This window comes from Cyanistes caeruleus, chromosome 28, assembly GCF_971803275.1.
Source record: "Cyanistes caeruleus chromosome 28, bCyaCae1.hap1.1, whole genome shotgun sequence".
Taxonomy (NCBI): domain Eukaryota; kingdom Metazoa; phylum Chordata; class Aves; order Passeriformes; family Paridae; genus Cyanistes; species Cyanistes caeruleus.
In genome coordinates this window covers 4,369,024-4,394,625 of record NC_141728.1, presented here as the reverse complement: position 1 = coordinate 4,394,625, position 25,602 = coordinate 4,369,024, and the positions used below count along the sequence as shown (strand labels likewise).

Below are 25,602 nucleotides of genomic sequence, written 5' to 3'. Positions count from 1 at the left end.
CATCAGTGCCCCAGCTCCCTTTCTGCCTGGCCGCTGTCCAGCCACTCTGGCCCCAGCCTGGAGCACTGCAGGCCTTGTTGTGGCCAAAGTGCAGGAGCCGGCACTTGGTCTTGTTCAACCTCACCTTGTTGGCTTTGGGCCCTGCATCCAGCCTGTCCAGCTCCCTGTGCAGAGCCCTCCTGCCCTCCAGCACATCCACACTCCCAGCCAGCTTGGTGTCAGAATGGTTCCATGAGGCCCTGCAGTGTCACAATGGTCTCCACGGCTCCATGACACTCCCTGGAGTCACAATGGATCCTTGGTGCTTTGGGCCCTGCAGTGTTGGGGGGGTGAGCGTGGAAACCATGGCATAAATCCACCCCGTGATATCTGAATCAATGATTCCTAGGTGCTCAGTGATGCCCTGAGCAGTGGTACTAGACCTCCCCACAAGAAGAGCACTCATTCCCTCACCCACTGGACCAAAAGCAAAGGAACCCTGTACATCCTGCAACAGTCCAAGACACCTCTGTCCGCCATGCAGACATCAAGGCCTGCTGAGCTGGAGGTGCTGGCTATGAGCTGGCCAAGCAGACCTCCATCCAGACCATCCAGACCATCAATGCAGACACTGAAATCCACGCTGGCTGGCTCTGACTCCTCGGCCATCCTGGAGGTGCCGTGTGATGCCACTCCAGGTGATCTGTTCCAAAACCTCACCAGGCACCGAGCTCAGGCTGACAGGCCTGGAGTTTCCCAGATCCTCCTTCCAGCCCTTCTAGTGGATGGGGTCACTCTGGCTAATCCAGTCCTCTGGGGCTTCCCTGGTCAGCCAGGACTGATGGTAAATGATGGAGACCAGCATGGGGAGCTCATCCACCAGCTCCCTCATGCCCCTAGCATGGATCCCATCCAGGATCACAGACACCTGTGAGCATCTGAGTGGCTCAGCAGGTACCCAACTGCTCCCTCCTGGATTACAGGGGGTCTGTTCTGCTTCCTGTGCCATCTACCAACTCAGGAGAGCACTTGTCCTGAGGGCAACCTGTCTTATTGTTGAAAAGTGAGGCAAAGAAGGGCTTAAGTATCTCAGCCTTTTCCTCATCTTTGATAACCTCATCCCCCCAATAAGGAATGGAGGTTGTCCTTACCTCTCCTTTTGCCATTCACGTATTTATAAAAACATATTTATTATCCTTCAAAGAAGAAGCCAGGATAAGCTCTAATTCAGCTTTCACCTCTCTACTTTTCTTTCTGCAGGACCTAACGACATCCTTAAACATTTCCTGAGTTGCCTGTCGCTCGGTCCAAGGGTGATGGACCCTCATCTTTTCCTGAGTTCCTGGAAAAAGCTTCATGCCCAGCCAGGCCTGGCATTTTCCTCACTAGCTCACTTTTTTGACGCACAAGGACAGGCTGCTTCTGATCTTTTGGGATGTTTATTCTGGAAATGTGTCCATCCTTCCTGGACCCCTTTGTTTTTAAGGGCTGTTTCCTTTAAAAAAATCAGTACTTGATTCAATTTTCCCCAAAATCTGCACCCTGAATTGGCCAAAGTCTGCCCTCCATAATTCCAGTGTAGAAGTTCTGTTGCTGCCCCTCCTTCTGTCCCAGAATATTGAAAACTCCATTATTCCATGATCACTGTACCCCAGCAGCCCTTCTCTGTGAACAGCAGGAGACACAGCTTTCCTTGGCACTGGGAGTGTTATCAAAATTCCCTAAAATCAAAACTCCTCAGCACCAATGCAGCATTGAGAAGCAGCATTCTTTATGTGGCCGGATGCTCGGGGGACAGCTCCTCTGAGTGGTGTGAAAATGGCAGGAGAGGGCAGAGTTGGTGCCCGGGTGACTGCCATTTATAAAAATGAAAGGCCACGAGAAAACTGTTTCTTGTGGAGAACTCTCCATGGCATGACAAGAGAAAACTCCTCTCCCTGCACAGACTGATGAAAAGACTATTGTAGAGTTGGCACTGCTTTAACATCCCAGGTTTTGTCTGTGCTGTGTCACTTGGGAAAGGAAAAGTTGGGAGTGGGGGGAGGAAAAGTTTCTGGAATTTTATTCTTGATTCTTATTATTGTAGACCTGGCCATAACGTTTCTTCATTCCTTTTAAGTTTTAAGCCTGTTTTGCCCTTCTCCTCATACATATTTCACAGCAAGGAAAAAATAAGTACATACTCTGGTGATTTTAGCTGGAGCTAAAACCCACCAAACTCAGGCACTCCTGACAGGACTTGTGCTCCAGACCCCTCAGCAGCCTTGTTGCCCTTCTCTGGACACGCTCCAGCCCCTCCATGGCCTTCCTCAACTGGGGGCCCAGGACTGGACACAGCACTCGAGGTGTGGCCTCAGCAGTGCCCAGCACAGGGGAAGAATCCCTGCCCTGCTCCTGCTGGCCACACCATTCCTGATGCAGGCCAGGGGCCATTGGCCTTCTTGGCCACCTGGGCACACTGCTGCCTCATGTCCAGCCTGCTGTCCATCAGTGCCCCAGCTCCCTTTCTGCCTGGCCGCTGTCCAGCCACTCTGGCCCCAGCCTGGAGCACTGCAGGCCTTGTTGTGGCCAAAGTGCAGGAGCCGGCACTTGGTCTTGTTCAACCTCACCTTGTTGGCTTTGGGCCCTGCATCCAGCCTGTCCAGCTCCCTGTGCAGAGCCCTCCTGCCCTCCAGCACATCCACACTCCCAGCCAGCTTGGTGTCAGAATGGTTCCATGAGGCCCTGCAGTGTCACAATGGTCTCCACGGTTCCATGACACTCCATGGAGTCACAGTGGATCCTTGGTGCTTTGGGCCCTGCAGTGTCACAGTGGATCCTTGGTGCTTTGGCCCCAATTGGACGATGATTTTGTGAACCTTGCCTTTTACCCTCCCCACGATATCTCTGATTAGCTGATGCTTTGGACCCTCCCTTTGAACTACCTCCATATTTCAGCTGTTCCACCCTCACATTTTCTGTCTTTTGCCCCCAAGATTCCCCAGAGCAATAAATCCTCTGTTATCCCATGCAAAAGACCTCCCTCTTGTCCTTGCCTCCTCAGAGCACAGACTGACAGCCAAAACTTGTAGAGTGAGTACTCTAGTCACAGCTGGGCTCATCCTGCTCCTGGGGTGTGACCCACTCCTGTGCAGGCCCAAGTGACAGAGCCAGATCAGCTCTGGTGAGATGCGAGAGCTGGTGCCCAACGTGTGTGAACGGACCCCACGGACGAACTGTGGATTTTATCCGACAAGTTCTGGCCCTCAGCTGCCTCCGAGTGCAGCAGAGCGGTTTTTCTCCACTGGCTCTTGGGGGAGGAAGTGATAACCCTCGAGCATCCAGAGGAGCACTTCCCTGAGGAGTACTTCCCTGCAGCCCCTGTCCAGTGGACCAAAGGAGGGTGAGTGTACCCCAAGTTAGGCTGAGGGTGCTCACAAGTTGTGGGAAGGGTGCATTGCTCCCTGGGGGTGCTGGAGGGGGCCACGAACCTACAGGCCAGGATAGTTGGCTGTGGAAAGCACCCTGTCCCTGAGACTGGCCCTGGAACTTTGATCTTTAGTTTGTTGTTTCTTTTGCTGCAGGGGAGGGTGGAGTTTTGTTGTGCCGGCAGCTTAACATCAAGGAAAATGGGTGTGAAATTGTCAGCACAGCAGAGAGGGATCTATTTTCAAATTTTGGGTACCCTGGTGGGTGGTGTAATAAATGGAATTGATTTGTGCTGACTAAATTTTAACTGTTATTGAAGTTATTATTCGAAGCAATCAAAAGAATCAGTGTTACATGGCAGATGCACCCCTTTACAGATGTTACATGTTAAAACTGAGGTACAGGATGTAGTCTGGAAGATAAGTGATGTCCCAAGACTAAAACAGCCTTGAGATGGACAAAATTAGAACGACTTTAGGCATTGGGCCTAAAAATCAGTAAATATCAGACTAATGAGTAGACTTACATAACAACGCTTAGTACGCACGCACAAACCTGAAAGTTTATCCAAAGGACAACGAGGAAGAGGAGAAGCCTTCACCAAAAGATCACCAAAAGAAGACTGAAGACCCCTTAACAACAAGTGGAGCGTGTGCCGTGAAGAATAGTGACGTAAAATCAGAAAAATCAGAAATAGGAGGAAACTTATGGCAAACATTAATGAATATGTATAAGCATACAGTATACAAGTTTAGCTTGAAGGGCTTTGTTTTGTACGTGAGGCAGGGTGGGAAGCCTCCGTACCCGGGTCAGTTCTGGATGTGAGGTGGGGTAACAAGCCCTCCCCATAACACGGTTTAGTTTTTGCATATGCTTTAATCATACTTAATTACTGGAAAATAATATATATAAAAATGATAATTTTTTACTAAATTGTATTCTTTTACTAAACTATATTCTTTTCTACCAAATTACTATTTAATTTACTAAATGGTATTCATTTTTAATTAAACTGTTATTAGCTCAAGGGACCTAGTTGTCCAAATTCTAATATCATTTGTTATAAATGATTAGCCAGTTTGATTAGTAAAAAGAAGAAATTTATTCTAGAATCAAATTACAATCATCAAAAGGAAACCATAAGCAAAAATCAGTTTGGCGCTGTGCCAGGCGAACAGCACCAGGTGAGACAGGGAGGAGGCTCTGCAGCATTTCCCCACCGTGCTTCACAAACTGCAACTGTCCCAAGGTGCTTTTTATATGTTTTCAGGCTCTTCTGGGCTCCTTTGGAATACACTGCTTGCCGACAAATATTCATGCTGGTTTCGGTGTATACGTTGTCATTTCATAAGGTTTCTTGGAAATACACTTCTTGCAGGTGAATATTTATGAGTGCATATCGTTCTAATCTTATGGGACGGAGGTTTCTTGGAGATATGCCCCTTGCAGATGAATATTCATGTTGGCCTTGCTGCATGTCACTAGAATCTCGTCAGGGAAGGTTTCCTGGAAATATGCCAGGATTCTTGTCAGACAAGATTATAACTTTAGCCCGATTTTATTCATGCTACGGATCACAGTCCTCCCAATTTCTTTCTTAATTAATTAATTTGTGCTTTTAGGATAAATTTTGATACAGTTCACTACTTTCATAATCAGTATTTAAAAGGAATAATTTTTGATAAGATTGGTTATTTTAGTATTTGATTCTTTTGCTTGGGTGCTTAATTGTACATCAATGCAGGTAATGCCTATTGTATCCTGAGCTGTATTTTGGCTGTGCAGTAGCTTCACGCTACTTGTCAAATAGTTGTGTCTGAGCTTTAAATCTGGCCTGAGCTTCAGCAGCTCTGCTCTCTTTCTTTTCTTTCAATTCCGTTCTTTTAGATATTTTGGGTATTCCCTTGGATTGGCCAGTTTTTATTGGAGCTAACTCAGGATCAATGGGCATTGCTGCTATTTGCATGCCTTAGACAACAGAATGAATGAATCGGATAACACATGGGATGAGACAAGGCAGAAATAAGAGCCCCATTATTTTACATCATATTAAAAATCCTCATTTTTTCCACCAATCTTTCCCCAGACAATTCCCCCCAAACAATTGATCCCAGCAAGAAGCTTGAAGGATAGAATTCCATTTTTGAACCGCTACATGTGCCACTTGCTTCATTTCTGCTGCAAGGTTTCTTATGGTTTCTCCATCGTCATCTCTTTCTACACAGCATTCAGATTCATTGAACTTGCTGCAGACTCCCTGTTCTTCTGCTAACAAGTAGTCCAAAGCAATTCGCTTCTGATACACAAATGCTTGCAATTAGTGAATGCTGTTTAGCTGATAACTCGAGAGCATCAGAGGTGTGATTTGATACAATTTCTACCATGGCTTGAAGTGTTCCTAGTCGGTTGAATAGGTAAATTGGGCTCCTGTATCCCCAGCTCCTGTCTTGAGCCCAAGTTGCTGGGCTATTGCCAAGCTCTTATCCTCTCTGCAGGCCACTCATCTTGTCCCCACTTCTGATTCCCTCCTGCTTTTGGAAACTCAAGATTCAGCTCTCTTTTTTTCTCTGCCCAGGCTCTCATCTAGGGGTGCTCCTAATAGTTTGCTTTGGACTTTGGGAGCAAAAAGGAGGGTCAAATCATCCCCAGAGTGCAGGATCCTTTCTACCTGCAGGGTAATTCACTGGATGCTTTTTCCCCACATATCCAGTATATTCCATCAGGTGCTTTCCATTGGTCATTTACAGTTTCTGCTTTATCCCAGGAATTCTTTAAGCTTTTAAAGGATCGGTAAGGATTAGCTCCAGGACTTTTGTGCCAACATAATTTGATCTGATCATTCCAATCACAATCAAAGACAATCATTGTCTTTTTTTTTTGTTTGTTTGTTTGACTCCAGTATCCAGTGTGGGTTTCTGGTTGCCACGCTTTGGTGTTGTTCTTTGAATTCACTGTTCAAGTGAATGTGCAAGGAGTATATCCTACTACTTCAGAATATCTTTTTCCTTCCCTGCTGATACCAACTGTTCCAATTATTTGATGATCTAAAACCCACCCTTGGGGTCATTTTAATGTTTTGGAAATTTAGGTATGATTCCATTTTAGAAGTTGCTCTGGAGCTAAGCTCTCACCTTTCCATGGCCATTTCCCAGCTGATTTCAGCCCTCCACAAATGCAACAATTAGATCATCCTAATTCTGTAGCCGTCTCTTGTACTAGATCTACAAAAAGGTTCTTGTTTGAGGTAGGTAGGTAGGTTCCAATTACCATACTAATTACCAAGTTCTAACTCTTCCTATTGTTCATTTATTGCTTTTAGCTGTTCTTGTTCTATTTCTTTTTTTGCCTCTGCCTTTTGTTTCTCTGATTCTTGAGCTGTTTTCATTGACTTTCTGGATCTACTCCTTCTCCATCTCTTGCAGAACAGAATGTTGTACTGTATCATAAGCAAATTTGCTCATCATTACTGTGGAGAAGGTTAGTTATTACGGGCTCATTGCTGAGAGAAACTATTTGACCATATTTCAGATTTTCTCCAACCCAATACGTTTTCCCTCCCATCCTACACACTTTTGGTTGGCTGTGATGATGGCATATTGCACTAATCTGGGCATGTGCCATAAGCATTGATTCCATTCTCCCTCCGATCCATACTGCATGGTCACATTTGTTCCAAGTGGGAACAACAGGCTCTAATCCAGCAGCTCATTTGTGTCATGCATGGGCCAGGATTTTCTTCCTTTCTGCTGTAGATTGCACCTCTAACCACCGATTTTTAGCTGTCACTCCTGGGTCATGGCAGGTTACTCTTTTTTTTGATTTGGCACATTTGATACCGAGTGTGGTTATGCTCACACTCTCCTATTTTGCTGCCCATTTTGCAGTCCTAGTGTGTGCCATATGCCAGGGTTTCTGTGACCCTTTGTTTTTCCAGGGTGTTTTTAAAACACTGCCTACAGTCTTGGGTTGAGCTTTGCTTCTCAACGCTGGGGTAACTCCTGGAGAGCAGACTGATAGTTCTGCCCATGATCAGACTCAGAACCACCAGGGTTCCCCACACATGTACTCCTGTGCCTCTGCCTATGCCCACAGGGTTGCGGCCTGCGGCGAGGGAGTTCATCTTCTCGGCAGCAGGGCTATCCTTCAGGGGATCCATGGCTGGAATCAGCTGCAGATTTTCCCTTAAAGGCATCCCACCCTGATCCTTGGACTGCATCAGCATCACAGGGTACATTGTTTGTTCGCCAACACTCAGTTCAAAGCACTTGTGCCTTTGATCTCAGTTTCCCTCTTCCCCCTTCTTGATCCAATCCATACCACTCCAGGGAATCTAATTCCAATATGCCCAAGTTAGTAGCGACCACTCATGAATTGCTGGTTCTAGAGGTTTCTTCTAGCCAGCACACTGGACAAAGCCTTTTCTTTTCCTTTTGCTCTCAAACCAGAGACTTAGATGGAATGGTATAATAGAAACAAATATGTTTCCCTGTTGTCTATCAGGATGGGTGGGAAGAGCCACCACATCCAGATAGCATGGCACTGATTTCACTTCCACTGTGCAAATGACTTGCAGGAGCAAATCAAGTCAATTCTGTGCTGGAACAGTGAAGTTCTGTCACCCTAAATCAGGGTGATGCCTCAAGGGTTTTATACCAAATTTGCACCCAAGTTGGTGCTAAAGAAGTTTCTAAGGTCCAACATAGACCTAAGGTTTGCACAGCAGAGTTTAGGCTGACAGCTAAGGGAGCATCAATTCCATAGTCTTTCCAAGCCAAAAGACTGATGAGAAATGTTGGTATTCCTGCTCTCCTTCCTTGTTTACAGTATAGCAACATATTGGATGAGATTTTGGAGTTGCAGCTCTGAATTGTGGCCAGATGAAGACACATGAATGGTTGTGCATTTTTCATTGTGGAGGTCAATATCAGTGTAGCTGCTTCTGATAATCCAAAAAGCTCTTTCAAGATACTTCTTCAAAGAAATGTCTTTTCATTCTTAACTGCACAGCCACCTCCAGGATGTACAGCAAAAAGGTTATTTGGATTGTTTTTTCACAAGAACAGGAAACTCCCCCTTGAATCAGCCTGTGATTCAAGTGTGTCAATTAGAGAGTTTTCTTAAGTCACTGGGTGAGAAAATTAAACTTTAAGATTTAAGCTAGTTTAAGAAAGAAGAGGCGAGATGGAGGAATTAGGGCGTTGTCTCCTTTTCCTTCTTCATCTCCTTCTTCATCTTCTGCTTCTCGAGGTTTTTGGGTACTAGTAAGTGATTGGATAAAGAATGCCGCAGTGCAGTGAGCAGGTGTTGGGTCATTGGGTCACTAAGAAAAATAATTGACTTGGCGTTTGTTAATTGGGTAAATGGACATATAAAAAACCTTGAAGATCTTTGTTAGCCATGTGGCACCTTTCTATATCTTAGTGCACGTAGCTCCTTGTACCTTGTATGCATGTAATGCAGATCAAAGAAAAATAAACAACCGAGTCCAAACAAGAGAAAACTGCCTCTCTCTCATCAGTCTCAGTCCAAGGGGAAAAAAGAAGCCAAGCACAAGTGTCCCATCAGGACAGAGGCTCAATCTCCAATCAAAGGGGACTTTGTTCCAGCTTTTCCCTTGGACCAGCGTGCAGCAAGCACACCTGGGCCTCATTCAGGTCTCTGTGTGGGCTGGCAGGCAGCTTCTGTTGGGAATTTAAAGCTTTTCCTCTACTTTCCACAGCAAAGAACGGACCTCACCCAGCTGCACCAAACCCCAAATTTCACTCTAAAAATAACCATTTGCATTTCCCTCCATTCCAGCCCTGAAGAAAACAAACTTCACTTGCGGGAGCTGGCGGCACGGTGTCCTCCAAGCCTGTTCATGAGTAGGACAATTGTACTAGTTTGAAATCAAACCAGTGAGAGATCGCAAGTCAGAATTATAATTTAATAGGAAAATGATAAAAAGAATAAATGCAATAATATCAAAAACACTGACAGAGTCAGAATACAGCCTGGAACCCTGTTAGGGTGATGGTAGTCGTCCAGATGAGGTGGTCTTGTTGAAGCGTGATCCTCTGGAAGAAAGGGGGTCTGGTCTTCAGCTGAAAGTCTAGCAGTAGCTCCTGTCCTCTGGAAGTCCCGTAGGTAAGGGCTGCTGTGGTGTTCGAATTCTCAGCTTATATCCAGTATGGAATGCTTGGCTCCTCCCTCGGGGAGGAGCATCTCACAATGGGATGGTGAGTCATGAGATAAGGCCTTGATGAGCCATTAACAGAAAACAGTCCAGGAGGAAGTTATCTCTGAGTCATGCAGCAAGGCAGTGGTGGGCCCATTAACAGGGGACAATACAGGGGGAAGTTATCTATGAGTCATGGGGCAGGGCATTGATGGGCCCATTAACAGAAGGTAGCCCGGGGGGGGGGGGGGGAGGCAGGGAGCACTGCCTCACCTGGTTTCAACAGTACATGAGGATGGTGATAGAATATACTGCAACCCAGGACATAATCCACCCCTTATTCTATTACCATCTACATAATTCCAAATCAGTACCTTCCTTAAACTCCACACACACACACACATATATATATATATATATATACAATGGAACCTTACACACAGTTCTCACTTAAAATGAGGTCTCCTTGTGGCACACATCGGGTTTCTCCATCTTTCCGCATTACCCACCAAGTGCAACCAGGTCCTTGAGCGAAGACAATCCCACGGATAGGTTTGCTCTTGCTTGAGGTGGGATTAATCCAAACAGTCTTTCCTGACATACCTCTCATGTGTACCACAGGGACTTTATCTCCATCCACCGTGTGCAAGGGTTCAGACTGGGCAGGACCAGCTCGATTGATGGATCCTCTGGTGTTAACCATCCAGGTGGCCTTTGCTAAGTTCACTTCCCAATTTTTGAAGGTTCCTCCACCAAGTGCTTTTAGGGTAGTCTTGAGTAGTCCATTGCACCGTTCAACTTTCCCAGCAGCTGGTGCATGATAAGGGATATGATAGATCCATTCAATTCCATGTTCTCTGGCCCAAGTACTTACGAGGCTGTTCTTGAAATGCGTCCCGTTGTCTGACTCGATTCTCTCAGGGGTGCCATGTCTCCAAAGGACTTGCTTTTCCAGGCCCAAGATGGTGTTCCGGGCAGTAGCATGAGGCACAGGGTATGTCTCCAGCCATCCAGTGGTTGCTTCCACCATGGTCAACACGTAGCGCTTGCCTTAGCGGGTTTGGGGAAGGGTGATGTAGTCAATTTGCCAGGCTTCCCCATACCTGTACTTGGACCATCTTCCACCGTACCACAGAGGCTTTACCCGCTTGGCCTGTTTGATTGCAGCGCAGGTCTCGCAGTTGTGGATAACCTGTGAGATGCTGTCCATAGTAAGGTCCACCCCTCGCTCACGAGCCCATCGGTACGTTGCATCTCGTCCCTGATGACCAGAGGCATCATGGGCCCAACGAGCTAAAAATAATTCTCCCTTGTGCTGCCAGTCCAGATCCACCTGTGATATTTTCACCTTGGCAGCTCGATCCACCTGCTCATTGTTACGGTGCTCTTCATTAGCCCGACTTTTGGGTACATGAGCATCCACGTGTCGAACCTTCACGATCAGCTTCTCCACCCGAGCGGCAATGTCCTGCCAAATCTCAGCGGCCCAGATGGGTTTTCCTCTGCGCTGCCAGTTGGCTTTTCTCCATCGATCCAGCCATCCCCACAGAGCATTAGCTACCATCCAGGAGTCAGTGTAGAGATAGAGCCTCGGCCACTTCTCTCTTTCAGCAATATCTAAAGCCAGCTGGACAGCTTTAAGTTCTGCGACCTGACTTGATCCACCCTCTCCCTCGGTAGCTTGTGCAACTCGTCGTGTGGGGCTCCATACAGCAGCTTTCCATTTCCGGTTAGTGCTTACAATTCGGCAGGAACCATCGGTGAAGAGGGCATATCGTCTTTCACTCTCCGGTAGCTCATTATATGGTGGGGCTTCCTCAGCACGTGTCACTTGCTCCTCTTCTTCAGAAGATAATCCAAAAGTCTCACCTTCAGGCCAGTTTGTTATAATTTCCAGAATCCCAGGGCGGTTCAGGTTTCCAATACGGGCACGCTGTGTAATGAGGGCAATCCATTTGCTCCAAGTAGCATCGGTGGCATGATGCGTGGAAGGAATCTTTCCCTTGAACATCCACCCCAGCACCGGCAGTCGGGGTGCCAGAAGCAGCTGCGCTTCAGTACCAATGACCTCTGAGGCAGCTTGGACTCCTTCATAGGCGGCCAAAATTTCCTTCTCTGTTGGGGTGTAGTTGGCCTCGGATCCTCTGTAGCTTCGGCTCCAGAATCCCAGTGGTCGACCCCGAGTCTCACCAGGCACCTTCTGCCAAAGGCTCCAGGACAGACCATTGTTCCCGGCTGCAGAGTAGAGCACGTTTTTCACTTCTGGCCCCGTTCTGACTGGACCAAGGGCTACCGCATGAGCGATTTCCTGCTTGATCTGGGCGAAAGCTTGTTGTTGTTCAGGGCCCCAATGGAAATTGTTCTTCTTGCGGGTAACCAGGTAGAGAGGGCTCACAATCTGGCTATATTCAGGAATGTGCATTCTCCAAAAGCCTATGGCACCTAGGAAAGCTTGTGTTTCCTTCTTGTTGGTCGGTGGAGACATCGCAGTGATCTTATTGATGACTTCAGTGGGAATCTGACGCCGTCCATCTTGCCACTTTACCCCCAAGAACTGGATCTCCCGGGCAGGTCCCTTGACTTTGCTCCTCTTGATGGCAAAACCAGCCTTCAGGAGAATCTGGATGATCTTCTGTCCCTTTTCAAATACTTCTGCTGCCGTGTTCCCCCACACAATGATGTCATCAATGTACTGCAGGTGTTCTGGAGCCTCACCCTTTTCTAGCACAGTCTGGATCAGTCCATGGCAGATAGTAGGACTGTGCTTCCACCCCTGGGGCAATCGGTTCCAGGTATACTGCACACCCCTCCAGGTGAAGGCAAACTGAGGCCTGCACTCTGCTGCCAGAGGAATGGAGAAAAACGCATTTGCAATATCAATGGTCGCGTACCACTTTGCTGCCTTGGATTCCAGCTCATACTGAAGCTCCAGCATGTCTGGTACGGCTGCACTCAGTGGTGGCGTGACTTCATTCAGTCCACGGTAATCCACCGTCAGTCTCCATTCTCCACTGGACTTACGCACTGGCCATATGGGGCTGTTAAAGGGTGAACGAGCCTTGCTGACCACCCCTTGGCTCTCCAGCTCACGAATCATCGTATGGATGGGGACCACAGAGTCTCTGTCGGTGCGGTATTGCCGACGGTGCACTGTTGCTCTGGCAATTGGTACCTGTTGTTCTTCAACTCTCAGTAGTCCCACAGCAGAAGGGTTGTCTGAGAGACCAGGCAAGGTACTCAGTTGTCTGATGCCTTCTGTCTCTAGAGCAGCTATCCCAAAAGCCCAGCGATAACCTTTTGGGTCTTTGAAGTACCCGTTCCTGAGGTAATCTATGCCGAGGATGCATGGGGCCTCTGGACCAGTCACGATGGGGTGTTTCTGCCACTCATTCCCAGTTAAACTCACTTCAGCTTCCAGTACCGTGAGCTCCTGGGATCCCCCTGTCACCCCAGAAATAGAAATGGGTTCCGCTCCCACATACCTTGATGGCATTAGAGTGCATTGAGCGCCGGTATCAACCAAAGCCGTATATCTTTGTGGGTCAGATGTGCCAGGCCATCGGATCCACACTGTCCAATAGATCCGGTTGTCCCTCTCCTCTACCTGGCTAGAGGCAGGGACCCTCTAATCCTGGTCATGGTGCACGTTGCTCTCCTCCGGTGAATATGCTCTTGATGTCCCTTCAAGAGGATCACTCATATCATCATTTCTATACCTTCTGATGTTCTGGCCACGAGAGACCGGAGCGGCGCTGGCTCTAGATGAGCTCCTTGTGGTAGTTGTCCCTCTTTTTAGTTCACGTACCCGGGCTGCTAAGGAGGAGGTGGGTTTTCCATCCCACTTCCTCATGTCTTCTCCATGCTCCTGGAGAAAAAACCAGAGGTTACCTCGTGGAGTGTATCCTTTCTCCCTGGCTGGGGAATGCCTACTCCTAATAGCAGAGACTCTTGTTGGTTCTGGGGAGACGTGGTAAATTTCTTCCTTAAGTTCCTTTTTTAGTTTCTGATGGCCCTCTTCAATCAAGCTCCGGACTTGCTCAGCCAGCCTTGTTTCCACAGATGAGACATGGGTGCGAAACGGGGCAGTGACAGTGTCTTCGTAGATTCTTAGTTTATTGGCCAGGACACCCACCCTGTCCTCACCTTCCCTCCATTGCAGTGTTGCCAGGTAACGGGAGTACATCTCTGGTCCAAGCCGTGCAAATCTCAGCCACATCTGTGACGTGCACTGGACACCATCTGGGCTCTTAGGAAATCTCTCATCTTCTGCAAAAATGATCTCCAGCACAGCCAACTCCCTCAGGCATCGGATACCCTGTTCCATTGTGCTCCATTTTCCCTGGTGCACCTGGAGGTCTTCTTTGCAGAGGTATCTGTCCCTTACACTTGTCAGCAGTCGCCTCCAGAGGCTGAGAGTTTCTTGGGTTCTCCCAATCCCCTGGTCAATGACCACATCCCGGGACAGAGATCCCAGTTGCCTGGCCTCACTTCCATCCAGGATGGTGTCGTTTGCTGCAGCGTCCCAGATGCGGAGCAGCCAGGTTAGGATGGACTCGTTCGTCTGGCGGGTGAATTCCCTCCGCAGGTCACGCAGCTCACCTAGGGATAGAGAGCGAGTGATAATCTCTGGTTCTGTCTCCTCCGCTGCGTGTGAAGGTCCTGCCTCACCCTCATCAGTCACTATGCGGACTGATTTGCTTTTTGATTTCTTTTTCTGAATGGGGGCAACTTCTACCGGTTTAGGCTGCTCTGGTTCGGTGACTGTTTGTGTGGAGGTGCTCATGGCCCTTTTGGTTCCTTTCTCCTCTGTGGTAGTCTGCGTAGACATGGACGCTGTTGTTTTGCTCTTGGTTCCTTTCTCCTCTGTGGCAGTCTGAGTGGACACGGATGCTGTTGCTTTGCTCTTGGTTTCTTTCTCCTCTGTGGCAGTCTGCGTAGACACGGACGCTGTGGCTTTGCTCTTGGTTCCTTTCTCCTCTGTGGCAGTCTGTGTGGTCATGGATGCTGTTGCTCTGCTCTTGGTTCTTTTCTCTTCCTCCTCAAGAAGACGCTGTACCACACCAAACAGTGCTTTGTTTCTAAGCATGGTGTACATGGTGCAGGCCATGCAGAGAAAACAAAACAGCAAGACTAGGCTGTCCTTGGCATCCAGAGAGAACTCAATATTTTTAAAAACTGCTGTGCCTGACCTGAAAGGCTGGAAGAAACCACTCTCCACTCTTCCCACCAAGGGCAGGGTGCGATTGTTGAGAAGGTCCCAGATGTAGCAGCCCAGACTAGGATAAGCAAACAAAATTGAGTATATATTCCGAATGGTATTCATTGCCTCACAGGTTATCATGCCATAAGCATAATAAACCAATAAAGCAATTCTCATACCATTCCCTGGTCTCAACAGGAGCAATACAACAGGCAAGTAGTTCCCCATGTGAGGGAAAATATAGAGAGCAAGATACAGTACCCATATAGACAAGCCAACCACCATGGTGGATAGGTTTCTGTTAATATGAAATTGCAATTCTGACTTTCTCTCAGGTTAATGCCCCACGTTGGGCGCCAAAATATGTACTAGTTTGAAATCAAACCAGTGAGAGATCGCAAGTCAGAATTATAATTTAATAGGAAAATGATAAAAAGAATAAATGCAATAATATCAAAAACACTGACAGAGTCAGAATACAGCCTGGAACCCTGTTAGGGTGATGGTAGTTGTCCAGATGAGGTGGTCTTGTTGAAGCGTGATCCTCTGGAAGAAAGGGGGTCTGGTCTTCAGCTGAAAGTCTAGCAGTAGCTCCTGTCCTCTGGAAGTCCCGTAGGTAAGGGCTGCTGTGGTGTTCGAATTCTCAGCTTATATCCAGTATGGAATGCTTGGCTCCTCCCTCGGGGAGGAGCATCTCACAATGGGATGGTGAGTCATGAGATAAGGCCTTGATGAGCCATTAACAGAAAACAGTCCAGGAGGAAGTTATCTCTGAGTCATGCAGCAAGGCAGTGGTGGGCCCATTAACAGGGGACAATACAGGGGGAAGTTATCTATGAGTCATGGGGCAGGGCATTGATGGGCCCATTAACAGAAGGTAGCCCGGGGGGGGGGGGGGGAGGCAGGGAGCACTGCCTCACCTGGTTTCAACAGTACATGAGGATGGTGATAGAATATACTGCAACCCAGGACAACAATATTGCAGGGGAAGAGCGGCAAAGCCAAAGTTCACTGATGCTTAGGAAGCTTTGCAAAACCTTCCCACCTGTGCTGGTGTTGCACCCTCCTGAGCTCCTGGAGCCCTCACTCACCTCAGGCGCAGTTTGGACAGCAAGGGGATGGTTCAGTTTGTGCCAGGTGGGGACAGCAGGAGGGAAGACTTTGCACACACTGTCACCAGGGCAGGGCTGTTTTCCTTTATGGTGCCACGCGGTAGCACATAATCTTTGATTTCATGGGAGTGAGGGAGGTGCTGAAGGGCAAAAATTCCCTGTGGGAAGGACATCTTCCACTCACACAGCAAGGCAAGTGAAGGGGAAAGTGCAATCTCTCTTTCCTGGAAGGTGTTCAGCTTTGAACAAACCAGTTTTGCTGAAGATGAGCCCAGGCAGTGGTGAGTTAGAGCATTTGATCCAACTCCCAGAGTATCCTCACATCTGTTTGGACACAATTTCTCTTTGTATTTTCATGGTGAATGCTTTCTCCTGCCCCGCTGCCTCCTGCTTGGAGTTGTACGTGCAGCAGAGTCCCAGAGTTTTCTCAGCAGGCCTGTGCAGCGAGTTCTGAGCCAACGTGTGGCTCTGCTGCCATCCCAAATCTGCGCTTTCCTTGCCCAGCCTGAGCGCAAGTGGGGCATGTGCTGGGCGTGGCTGGAGATTTTCATCACCAAAATCCTCCAGCGTCAGGGCATTTCCATCTGCCCATTGCTTTGGAGAGCACAAATCACAAACCACCCATCTCAGCTGATAAATGTCATTGCTTGCAGATTGCTGCAGCCGCACAGCTGAGCTACAAATACACATGAATCCATTTCAGTTGAAAAATGTCATTTATTACAAATTGCCACACCTGCGCTGACAATACACAACTATCAAAATCTCCATTAAGTTGAAAAAAAGTCATTTATTATATTAGCACAACAATGCCACGTAAAAATATACAAATACCAACTTCAGTTAGCAAAAACTTCACTTCTTGCTAACCTCTACAAGTCACTATAGACAACGATCAATGAGGTGTTTAACAACTTAATTTATTACAGATTACTACAAGCTTAGAGCCCATATAGAAATACAAAAATATCAGTCTCCCTCTAAATAACCCTGTACTAAGAATTCCATAGACAGAATTATACAACTATACCACTGCATACATCTTTAAATAGAACTAAATACCTCTATATATACATATATAACAACCTACAGATGGAAATACAGATTAAATATTACATATTTCATACAATATATATAGATATAGATATAAAAAACAAAACTATTTGAAAAGATACAAATGTCACGGTCCCAAATTAAATATCCACACAAGTGCATCAGTACAAATATACATCTATAAATCTGGATACACATGTAAAAAGAGATCTATTTAGAAATAGATAAATGTACATGTAAAAATAGATGTATCTTCCTATAGAAATACCAATCAACCTATTTAAACAGCCATAGACCTACAACCACATCAATAGAAATAGGTACCTATACAACTCTGTACACAGGAAATAGAACTAAAGAGAGTTCTAACACCAAACTTGTATACTTAGCTACATATATGACCATATATAGAATTACAAACATATATGGACATATATATACATACAATACATCCTTAGATATAACGACAGAGGTACAGAAACATTCCTATACAAATTAGCAACACACACACATGTAAATATTCACGTCATTATCCCTGTCTATGTGCAAGGCCATCCATCTCTAAGCAAAGCAATCATCAGACGGATCCCAGCCGCCCCATCTTCAAAGCCTCTCCCTCAGTCTTTTCCTCCCACGCAGAGCAGCTCTCCTGGACAGGGACAGCAGATGGGACATCTGGGAGGCAAAGGGAACAGCGAGTCAGTGCTGGGACCTTTCCCTTGGCAGCAGCTGCACTTCCAGCAGGGAAGCGAAAATCTCCGAGCCTCCCCAGGAGGGTTGGCAAGAACAAGCAGGCCGAGCGGGCCAGCGTGTGGCGAGCGCAGGCGCGGCGGGACTGTCCCGCAGCCCCCGGCAGCCCGGCACAGCTCCCGGGCCCTGCCGGCACAGCTGCCTTGCCCAAGGACAGCCCCTGTGCCGGCCGGGGCAGCAGCGCTGAGCAGCCCCAGCACGGGCAGGGGCCGCTCCTGCCCGGCCGGGCAGCGCCCACAGCCAAAGCCCACGCCACCCTCAGCCCTGCCCGGCCTCACCAGCCCTGGGGCCTCACCCAGGCTCTCGCGTGGCCCCAGCACATCCCTGCTCACTGCTCTTGCTCCAGGCCTTCAGCTTCTCCCTGCTGGCTCCTCTCAGTGTCTGGCTCTCCTCAAGCTCTTCAGGACAGCTGTGGTGGCAAAAGTGGAGGCTCTGGAATCGGTTGCAAGGCCTGGCAGAGCTGCAGTCCCTGAGCTCTGTGTGCTCCCTCCTGGCCCCCTCCATCCCCTCAGCCCCGCCGTCCTCTCGGCAAAGCCCCAGCCCCCTCTTCAGTTTCTTGGGCCTCTCCCAGGCCTCTCCCCCCGCTCAGTCCCTTCTGAGCCGTTGTGTCCCCTCAGAGCCGGCACGGCCCTCAGCCCGTGCCTCTGTCACCTCCGTGCCACCATGGCACTCTGCTCCCCCACAGCCCTCAGTGCCCCTCACACCTCAAGGTTTGCAAGGTCCCTTCAGCATCAGCGCCTCCTCAGCCCCCTCAGTCTCAGCGTCCTTCAGCAGCTCCTCACAGGACAGTGCCTGGGGCCAGCGGCAGCTCCCACCGCTCCAGGGACAGCCAGGGCTGCAACTGCTGCTCCGCCTGGCCCGGCCCCAGCTCGGACCCAGCACAGGGGGACACAAGGGGCACAGCGGGAAAAACAAGAGATGAAAAAGGCAGCCAAGGGGGAAAGAGGCAAAAATGCAGCCTAGGCCTACACAGCTCAATCTATGGACCTCTACATCCATAGAGCTCTAACTAAAGAACTATGCACATTTAGGAATGGAACTTTGTGTGCATGGAAATCTTACTCTACGCATATATAAATGCAAATTTGAAAATCTATAAATCTAACTGTATACATAGAAATAAAATCTTATCACATCCATAACTAACTATAGATAAAAACTATACAGATGTATAAATAGAAACACCTATAAATACAACTCTATCAATCTACACTGGTAACTATATCGATAAATAAATAATGATAAAAAAATCTATAACTATATCTATAAACAGAGGGATGCCACCTGCCCGATGGTCACAGGCTCTCCCTCTGATCCTTCTTCCCACGCAGGGCAGCCCTTCTGGCCAGGTAGATCACATGGATATCTGGGAAGGAAAGGCAACTCTCAGTCAATGCTGGCCTCCGTGTAGCTTTCCCTTTGCAAGTAAACTGTCCTGCTAGCAAAGGCTGTCAAAGATGGCCTGAAAGGCACACTCTCACTTGAGAATCTGAAACCTGCTCTTTAAAGGGAACAGGGATCCTTCCAAGTTTTCCAGTCTTGTGAAGTTTTGAAGTACGCCAATCAATTCACAACCCTCCCAGTGCAAATGGCACCCCCGAGAGCTTGAAACACAGACAGTGCCAGCTGCCACAAAGAAGCCCAGCCTTGTTCTTTCTCTGGGCTGACGCAGAGACGTCAGTCCTCACTGCAGTGGCTGAAGCTGAAGGCTGCTGTGAGCTGGGAACCAATTGGGACACGCAGCTTGGTGACACAACTGCCACCAGCTCAGGTTTCTTGCCGGCTCTCTTGCCACAGCAGAGGACTCGGTGTCAGAGCCTCTGGAAAAGCATGGAGGGGCAGGGCTCGGGGAGCTTGTGCCAGTGCAGGATTTGAACTAAAGGCACCAGGAAGCACCAACCCTGCTGCAGACAAGAACTCAACTCTTCTGATCACCCTTCCTGTCAGAGGCAGGCTCAGAGCGGCTGTCTCCCATCTCTCTAAACCACGCTGGGCTCACTCCTTACCAAGCTCCTCAGGCTCCTGGCAAATGTTCACACAGCTCCCGCAAGCAGGCAAAGCTCCCTCTGCTGCAGCCTTGTTCACAGCCTCCCCTCCTGAAGAGCCACGGGCAACACTAGGATTGACCTGAAAAGAAAAACAGAAAGAAGGAAACGCAAAGATCAACCAATAGATTCTGCAGGGATACAATCAGATCCTGCCAGATTTCCTTCTGTGCACCAATAAATTGCTTTTGAAAACTTGTATATACGCGGGAGTTTGCAGAAGACAAAGGCTCATTGCACTTGGCAAGAAGATATGGGCAGTTCCAAAAAATTCCCCTCCCCACCTCCAGTCTGCCCTTCCTCAAGAAGAAATCTACCCATGCAATGGGTCTGCATGTTAAATGAAAGAAGAGAAATTCTTTGGCAAAGTTGTAGAATAGGATGCAAAAAGGCCTGTGCCAATGCAGAAACTGAACACTCCAGGCCAGTCTGGGAAGAGACAAGACATAAGAAAAAAGGGATTCCAAAGTCCAAGAGGGAATCTGTCAAACACAAGGACTAATGGGCCCTGATTGAACTGCTCTTCAACACAGGAGGAGCCCCTGGGCTTCAAGGAGTCCTTAACCATTTCATGGCCAGCACCAACCTTGTCCTTCTCACCAATCACACAAGTCATGGCGCCTCAAAACCAAGACATCTGCCCCCTGAAGACTCCACGGCTCACACACTTCATCCCTTCTTCCTAACAAGGAGCTCTGGGCCCCAGAGGCCTTCAACAGTCCAAAACACTGACTTCTCCAACACGCTCCAAGAGCTGTCAAGGCTGACAAGGCTGTTGAGCGTGGGGATGACACTCAAGCCATGGAGTGGGTGCTAAGGATGGAGTCCTGCTAGCTCCTGGCACAGGGATGTGCTCTTGCCACCACAGCCCAAAGCACAACAGTCTCATGCAGGCTGCAGCTTTGCAGAGACTGTCTGGCAACACACATCTCTTCTTTCCACAAGGTGACTGAGCTCTGGAACATGGAGAGCAAGACTGGCCAGTTTGCCCAGCTGAGCATTTCCCAGCTGGAAACTGGACTGCAGGCACCAGGTTCCTGAGAGGGCAAGACAGCTGCAGCTCCAGCCCATCCCCACACACAGCTCTGGGAATGCCTACACGCACAGCAAAGCTCACACAGCAGCAGCAGCAGCTGTAGGAGCAGCTGCAGCCCAGCCCTTGCTTTGCCTTGGCCTTCCAGCCCAAGAGAGGCAGAGCCCACATCTGCTGCTGGCACCTCTCCTGTGCCCCTCCCACTCTGCCTTCAGTGGCAATTCTCCAAACGCTCTTCTCTCCCATCAAACAAAGCCTGTTAGAACCCACCAAGCTTCCACTTCCTCCCCACAAATGCCCCTGCACCAGGGATTCTTCCCAGAAAAAGGAGCATCCAAACCTGGCAAACACCTCTCATCCTCACTTAAGGGCTATCCCCCCTTTTCATTCCCTCTTCCTTAGCAAATCTTGCTTGACCAAGCAAATCCTTCCGTGTCCATTCCCAGCTGAATTCAAGAAGCCTTTGCTTCTCAGCCATGAAACAACATTCAGAAGCTCTCATCCAGCCCCTTTCATCCCTGTCCAATGGAGTTACCTGAGCAGAGGGAGACCTTTCAGGCACAGATGGTGAAAGCATCTCCTCCAGTGTCTCCAGAACAAGGTCCAGATCCAGCGGTGGCAATTCCTCTTCCCCAGGAGTACTCCATACCCAGCTTGGGGCTCTCCATGCTGCATAACCAGCACTGCCAGCTGGAGCACTGGGGACTGAAGTGCCCGGGGCAGCTGGAAGAATCCAAAAACATGGGTGAGGCTCCAAAATGAGGCTTTGGGACGCAGAGCTTTATTGCTGCCTTGGATCAAACATCACAGGAAGCGCACAGCAACCTCAACTCCAGAAAGGTGTAAAAAACTTCCCAGGGAATTGGAAGAGTGAGCTCTTCCCCTTCAAAAGTATTATCCTAATTGACGAGTACATAGATTAAAGTATGGCTTGGGAAACTGATCTAGACATACACACAGACATAATCGCCTTGAATCACAGCCTTTTGCATCTTCCCAGCAGCTTTGGCATTTGGCTGCTTGAGTTTCTCATCACAAGAGACCACAGAAAGTGTATTCACCCAGGAAGAGGCCAGAGGTGCAGACACACATGCTAAACTTCAACTGCGAGTTTATTCTAAGGAGCAACCATGGAGGTGAGGCCATGGTCTGCAGCTGCAACTGTTCTGGGGACTCCCAGCGTGCACTGAAATTTAATAGCATTATTTGCGGGAGAGACTGTTGGAAATGGAAAATGTGCAGCCTTAGAAAAAGCCTGGATTGATGGAGTGATGAAAGTAGACAGACATTAGGTACAGTAATTCTAAACCTATGTTCTTACAGTTGCAAGTAAGAATATGCCTAGAGTAAGTAAGAAATTCTATTAAGTAAAATAGTTGGAGGTATAAAGTGTAATAGTGTGATTTAAAGTAAGTTAGAGATCTAGAAACTGTAACAGAAGTGTGTGTGAATATGTGACCTGTGAGCTCGTTGGTTAAAAGACAGACGCAGTGTGGCAAAATCAAGTAAAGGTGATAAGAGCTTAAGAAGTGAAAACAAACTTGGTGTCAACTGTCTACTGGACTAAAAAGTTATATATTGCCATGCGGAGAAGGAACTCATAACTTCCTTGAGCTGTGGTTGACTTGTTGCCTGTAAATCTCACGCCTCGGGACTGATCTCTTATTGGGCTACTTAAGCAATAAATCATCTCAAAGCACGGTGGTCCCATCCCTTGTATTTCATCTCAACAAAAGACAATCTGTAAACTCTGCAATATCCCATCAGAGTCCTAGTTTGGCTTCCTCCAAAGAAAAATGGGAGTTCACCTGACACCGACCAGTTGTGGAGAAATGTTTTTTGCCTTGCCCTTTGACCTCTACACAGAGGCTGCCTGGAAAATGGCCAGAACATCCTCCAAATCTGCAGCAAGGACGGGAAAAGCAGACAGAGATTGTTTTGATATTCATGATCCTGCTTCCTAGTACCCTTGACACCTGATTGTCACAATCAAAAGGACACATGACAGAGCACCACGGCAAAATACTTCAGTCACTTTTTGTGCTCTTTCTGAAAAGCCAGGGGAGAGACACATTCCGTACCTGATGGGATGTTGGCTGGCAAGTGCTGCTCTGGAGAAGTGCAGCTGCTGCTCTCTGGAGAGGCCGCAGAAGTGCTTTGATGGTGCGCAGGAAATGGTGGAGTCATGAGCTCTGGCTGGAATTGAAATTTGTGTGTGCCTGGCTGGCCTGATGAAACCCCACGTCCAGATGGAGCAAACACTTTCTTGGCACGTGCTGGGGAAGCTTCACGCCCTTGAGGATCTGGACTTGTCCTGGAAGGGCCTGGAGGCAGCTCTGAATCCTCAGGTGAGGCAGCACTGCGCTTCTGGCACCAAGGAGCTGTGCAGCAGTGAGGGAAGAAGAAAGGAAGCAAAGGGAAGGCTGGGTCACTACTGCTCCTCAGCTCTGTTTCCCTTGGCAGCAACTGTACTTCTCCCAAGGAAGACAGAAGCTCCCATCCTCCCAAGTAGGGTGAGAAGGAGAAAGTTCCCCACATGTTCTGAAGCTTTGCAACAACCAATTCCTTGTCTACTCAGCTCTCCCGTACTTATTCATCTGTCTGGGAAAAGTGTCCCGCTGCCATTCCTGGGCAGGAGGCAACTGCCAGAAAGCCAGCTGCCAGCTCTTCTCCCTTCTGCTCCAAAGGCACACAACTTTAGAATCCCAGCCTTCCCTATCTCCCCAGAAGCTTTTAGATTTGGCTGCTTGAGTTTCTCATCACAGAAGGCCACAGAACATGCATTCACCCAAGAAGAGCCCGCATCTTCAGGCACACACTGAGAAATTCAACTGGGAGTTTATTCGAAAAGCAACCTTGTAGGTGAGGCCATGTTCTGCAGCTGCAGCTGTTCTGAGGCACACAGAGCTCATTTCAATGGCACAGCCCGATTTGCAGGCCAGTCAGTCTGAAACATCTGCAATATCCTATCACCGTCCTAGTTGGACTTCACTCCAAGAAACAGGGGAGTTCACCTAACACTGACCACTTGTCTGGCGGGCAAGATTTTTCACCCTGCCCTTGCACCTCAGCAGACAGGCTGTCTGGAAAATGCCCAGAACAACCTCCACATCTGCAGGAAGGACAGGAAGAGCAGAGAATCCTTTGGCATTCACAGTCCCACTTCCTAGTACACTTTCTCCGTGATTCTCACTTGAGATCTAGCCATGACAGAGGACTCAAGGAAAACACTTGAAAGGCTCAGTTGCCAGGAGCTATTGGAAAAGGAAGGGTAGAAACTCTTTCCCTACCTGATGGGTGGCAGGCTGGGCTGTGCTGCTGAGAAGATGAGCAGCTGTTGCTCTGTCCAAGGGCCCTGCAAGCAGCTTCAGGGTCGACTGGAGTGAGGCGAACCATGAGCTCAGGATGGCGTTTCAGGTCCAGGCGAACCAGTGGAACCGTGAGCTTGCGGAGATTAAATCTCTGGATGAGCTCTCTTGATGGTTCCACTGGTGAAGCCCCAGCAAGTGCAGAGGTGGCACAGACTTTCTTGGCAGGTGCTGGGGAAGCCTCACTGTCCTGAGCACCTGCCCTTCTCCTGCAAGGGCCTGGAGGCAGCTCTGAATCCTCAGGTGAGGCAGCATCGCGCTTCTGGAGCAAGGGAGCTGTGCAGCAGGGAGGGAAGAAGAAAGGAAGCAAAGGGAAGGCTGGGTCACTCCTGCTCCTCAGCTGTGTTTCCCTTGGCAGCAAGTGTGCTTTTGTCAGGGATGACAAAAGCTCACCTCCTCCCAAAACAGGGTGAGAAAGAAAAATATCACCACATGTCCTGGGGGGTTGGATGCCTATAGAACTCAAGTCAAACTTACAAGCTGCTTCTATAGTTTGAGTTATAAGATACCAATATAACCTGATAGATCTGTATCACCAGATATCAATAGAACCTGAATCATAACTTCATGTATCTATTTAACGTGATATAGATGTCTTTCTATGCATTGTACTGGCTAGTATATGGTTAACTGGTTGCTCAGTGCTGGAGAGATGGGAAAAAAAATGAAAATCTCACCAGGTGGTCAGTTTCAGAGAGAGGTAAGTACAGTACCAATGAAAACTTAGCAAACGTCAAGCCAATTAGCCACAAAATAAAGTAATTAGACCGGTTAGGACCAGACAGACCAAGGAACATCGTAGCTGTGCATGCTCTGAAGAAGAAGTTGAAAAGTTCAGATGCAAAAATGACTTTGGAAGCCTTCGTCAAAGACCCCCAACGACCCCCAAATTGGGGAGGCACAAGCACAGTGAAAAAGAACTATCTATAGCCATGAGATTATACTATGTAAATTCGTTCCAGAGTCTATAATATACGTTATAATATATTACATACGATAAATACAATACATTATATTACATTATAATATACAGTATAATATGTGTATATTAGTTCCATATGTTATAATGACATAGTAACACCAAGCAATAATTACTAAATATATGACAGCAATTGACAAAGGTGGATGAATGAGGAGGAGAAATCCTCCTCACCTCCAGCACTGAAATAAACAACTCTACACACACGGCTCTATGGGATTTTATTCACTTTGCAACAAGCAGCTCCCTGTCTACTGAGCTCTCCCCTGTCCGTTCAAGCCTTGGCAGGAGGCAGCTGCCAGAAACCCAAGTGCCAGCTCTTCTCCCCTCTGCTCCAAATGGGACAGGAGGCTCCCTCTCCCGCTGGGGCTGAGCACGCCCAAGCCCTCGGCTCAGCCGCACTCCCGGAGAGCTCCCCGAGCGTCCCAGGGCCGCGCAATGAGCAGCGCCAGCCACGGCACAGGGCCGGGCCGGCTGCCGGCCGAGCGGGCCAGCGTGTGGCGAGCGCAGGCGCGGCG

At 48.4% G+C, this 25,602-nt stretch overlaps 2 protein-coding genes and 1 long non-coding RNA gene across 5 annotated transcripts in view; 1 reads left to right on the top strand and 2 right to left on the bottom strand.

The window, feature by feature from the left end:
• The first annotated feature begins 315 nt into the window (after positions 1–315).
• On the top strand, positions 316–3,688 carry LOC147649081 (uncharacterized). The gene is made up of 2 exons (XR_015279692.1): positions 316–677; positions 1,240–3,688. It is a non-coding gene; the product is annotated as an uncharacterized LOC147649081 (long non-coding RNA).
• A 5,604-nt stretch (positions 3,689–9,292) lies between these two features.
• The window catches only part of LOC147649075 (uncharacterized), a 165,466-nt gene continuing 149,156 nt past the window's right edge, over positions 9,293–25,602 (bottom strand). Inside the window, exons 2-5 of one of the 2 annotated variants that reach the window (XM_086864975.1) lie at positions 14,734–14,820; positions 14,280–14,594; positions 13,688–14,143; positions 9,293–13,409 (exon numbers count right to left, since the gene is read on the bottom strand). In XM_086864975.1, coding sequence (XP_086721101.1) covers positions 10,596–13,037 — 2,442 coding nt within the window. In that variant the 5' untranslated portion in view covers positions 13,038–13,409; positions 13,688–14,143; positions 14,280–14,594; positions 14,734–14,820 and the 3' untranslated portion in view covers positions 9,293–10,595. Of the gene's footprint in view, positions 13,410–13,687; positions 14,144–14,279; positions 14,821–15,211; positions 15,472–25,602 lie in introns of those variants that run through there. The other variant, XM_086864974.1, reaches the window with a different exon arrangement.
• The window catches only part of LOC147649073 (uncharacterized), a 219,371-nt gene continuing 210,322 nt past the window's right edge, over positions 16,554–25,602 (bottom strand). Inside the window, exons 4-12 of one of the 2 annotated variants that reach the window (XM_086864984.1) lie at positions 24,028–24,381; positions 22,819–23,118; positions 21,273–21,460; positions 19,666–19,786; positions 18,364–19,025; positions 17,955–18,068; positions 17,493–17,584; positions 16,662–17,015; positions 16,554–16,592 (exon numbers count right to left, since the gene is read on the bottom strand). In XM_086864984.1, coding sequence (XP_086721110.1) covers positions 18,955–19,025; positions 19,666–19,786; positions 21,273–21,460; positions 22,819–23,118; positions 24,028–24,381 — 1,034 coding nt within the window. In that variant the 3' untranslated portion in view covers positions 16,554–16,592; positions 16,662–17,015; positions 17,493–17,584; positions 17,955–18,068; positions 18,364–18,954. Of the gene's footprint in view, positions 17,585–17,954; positions 18,069–18,363; positions 19,026–19,665; positions 19,787–21,272; positions 21,461–22,818; positions 23,119–24,027; positions 24,382–25,602 lie in introns of both variants that reach the window. The other variant, XM_086864983.1, reaches the window with a different exon arrangement.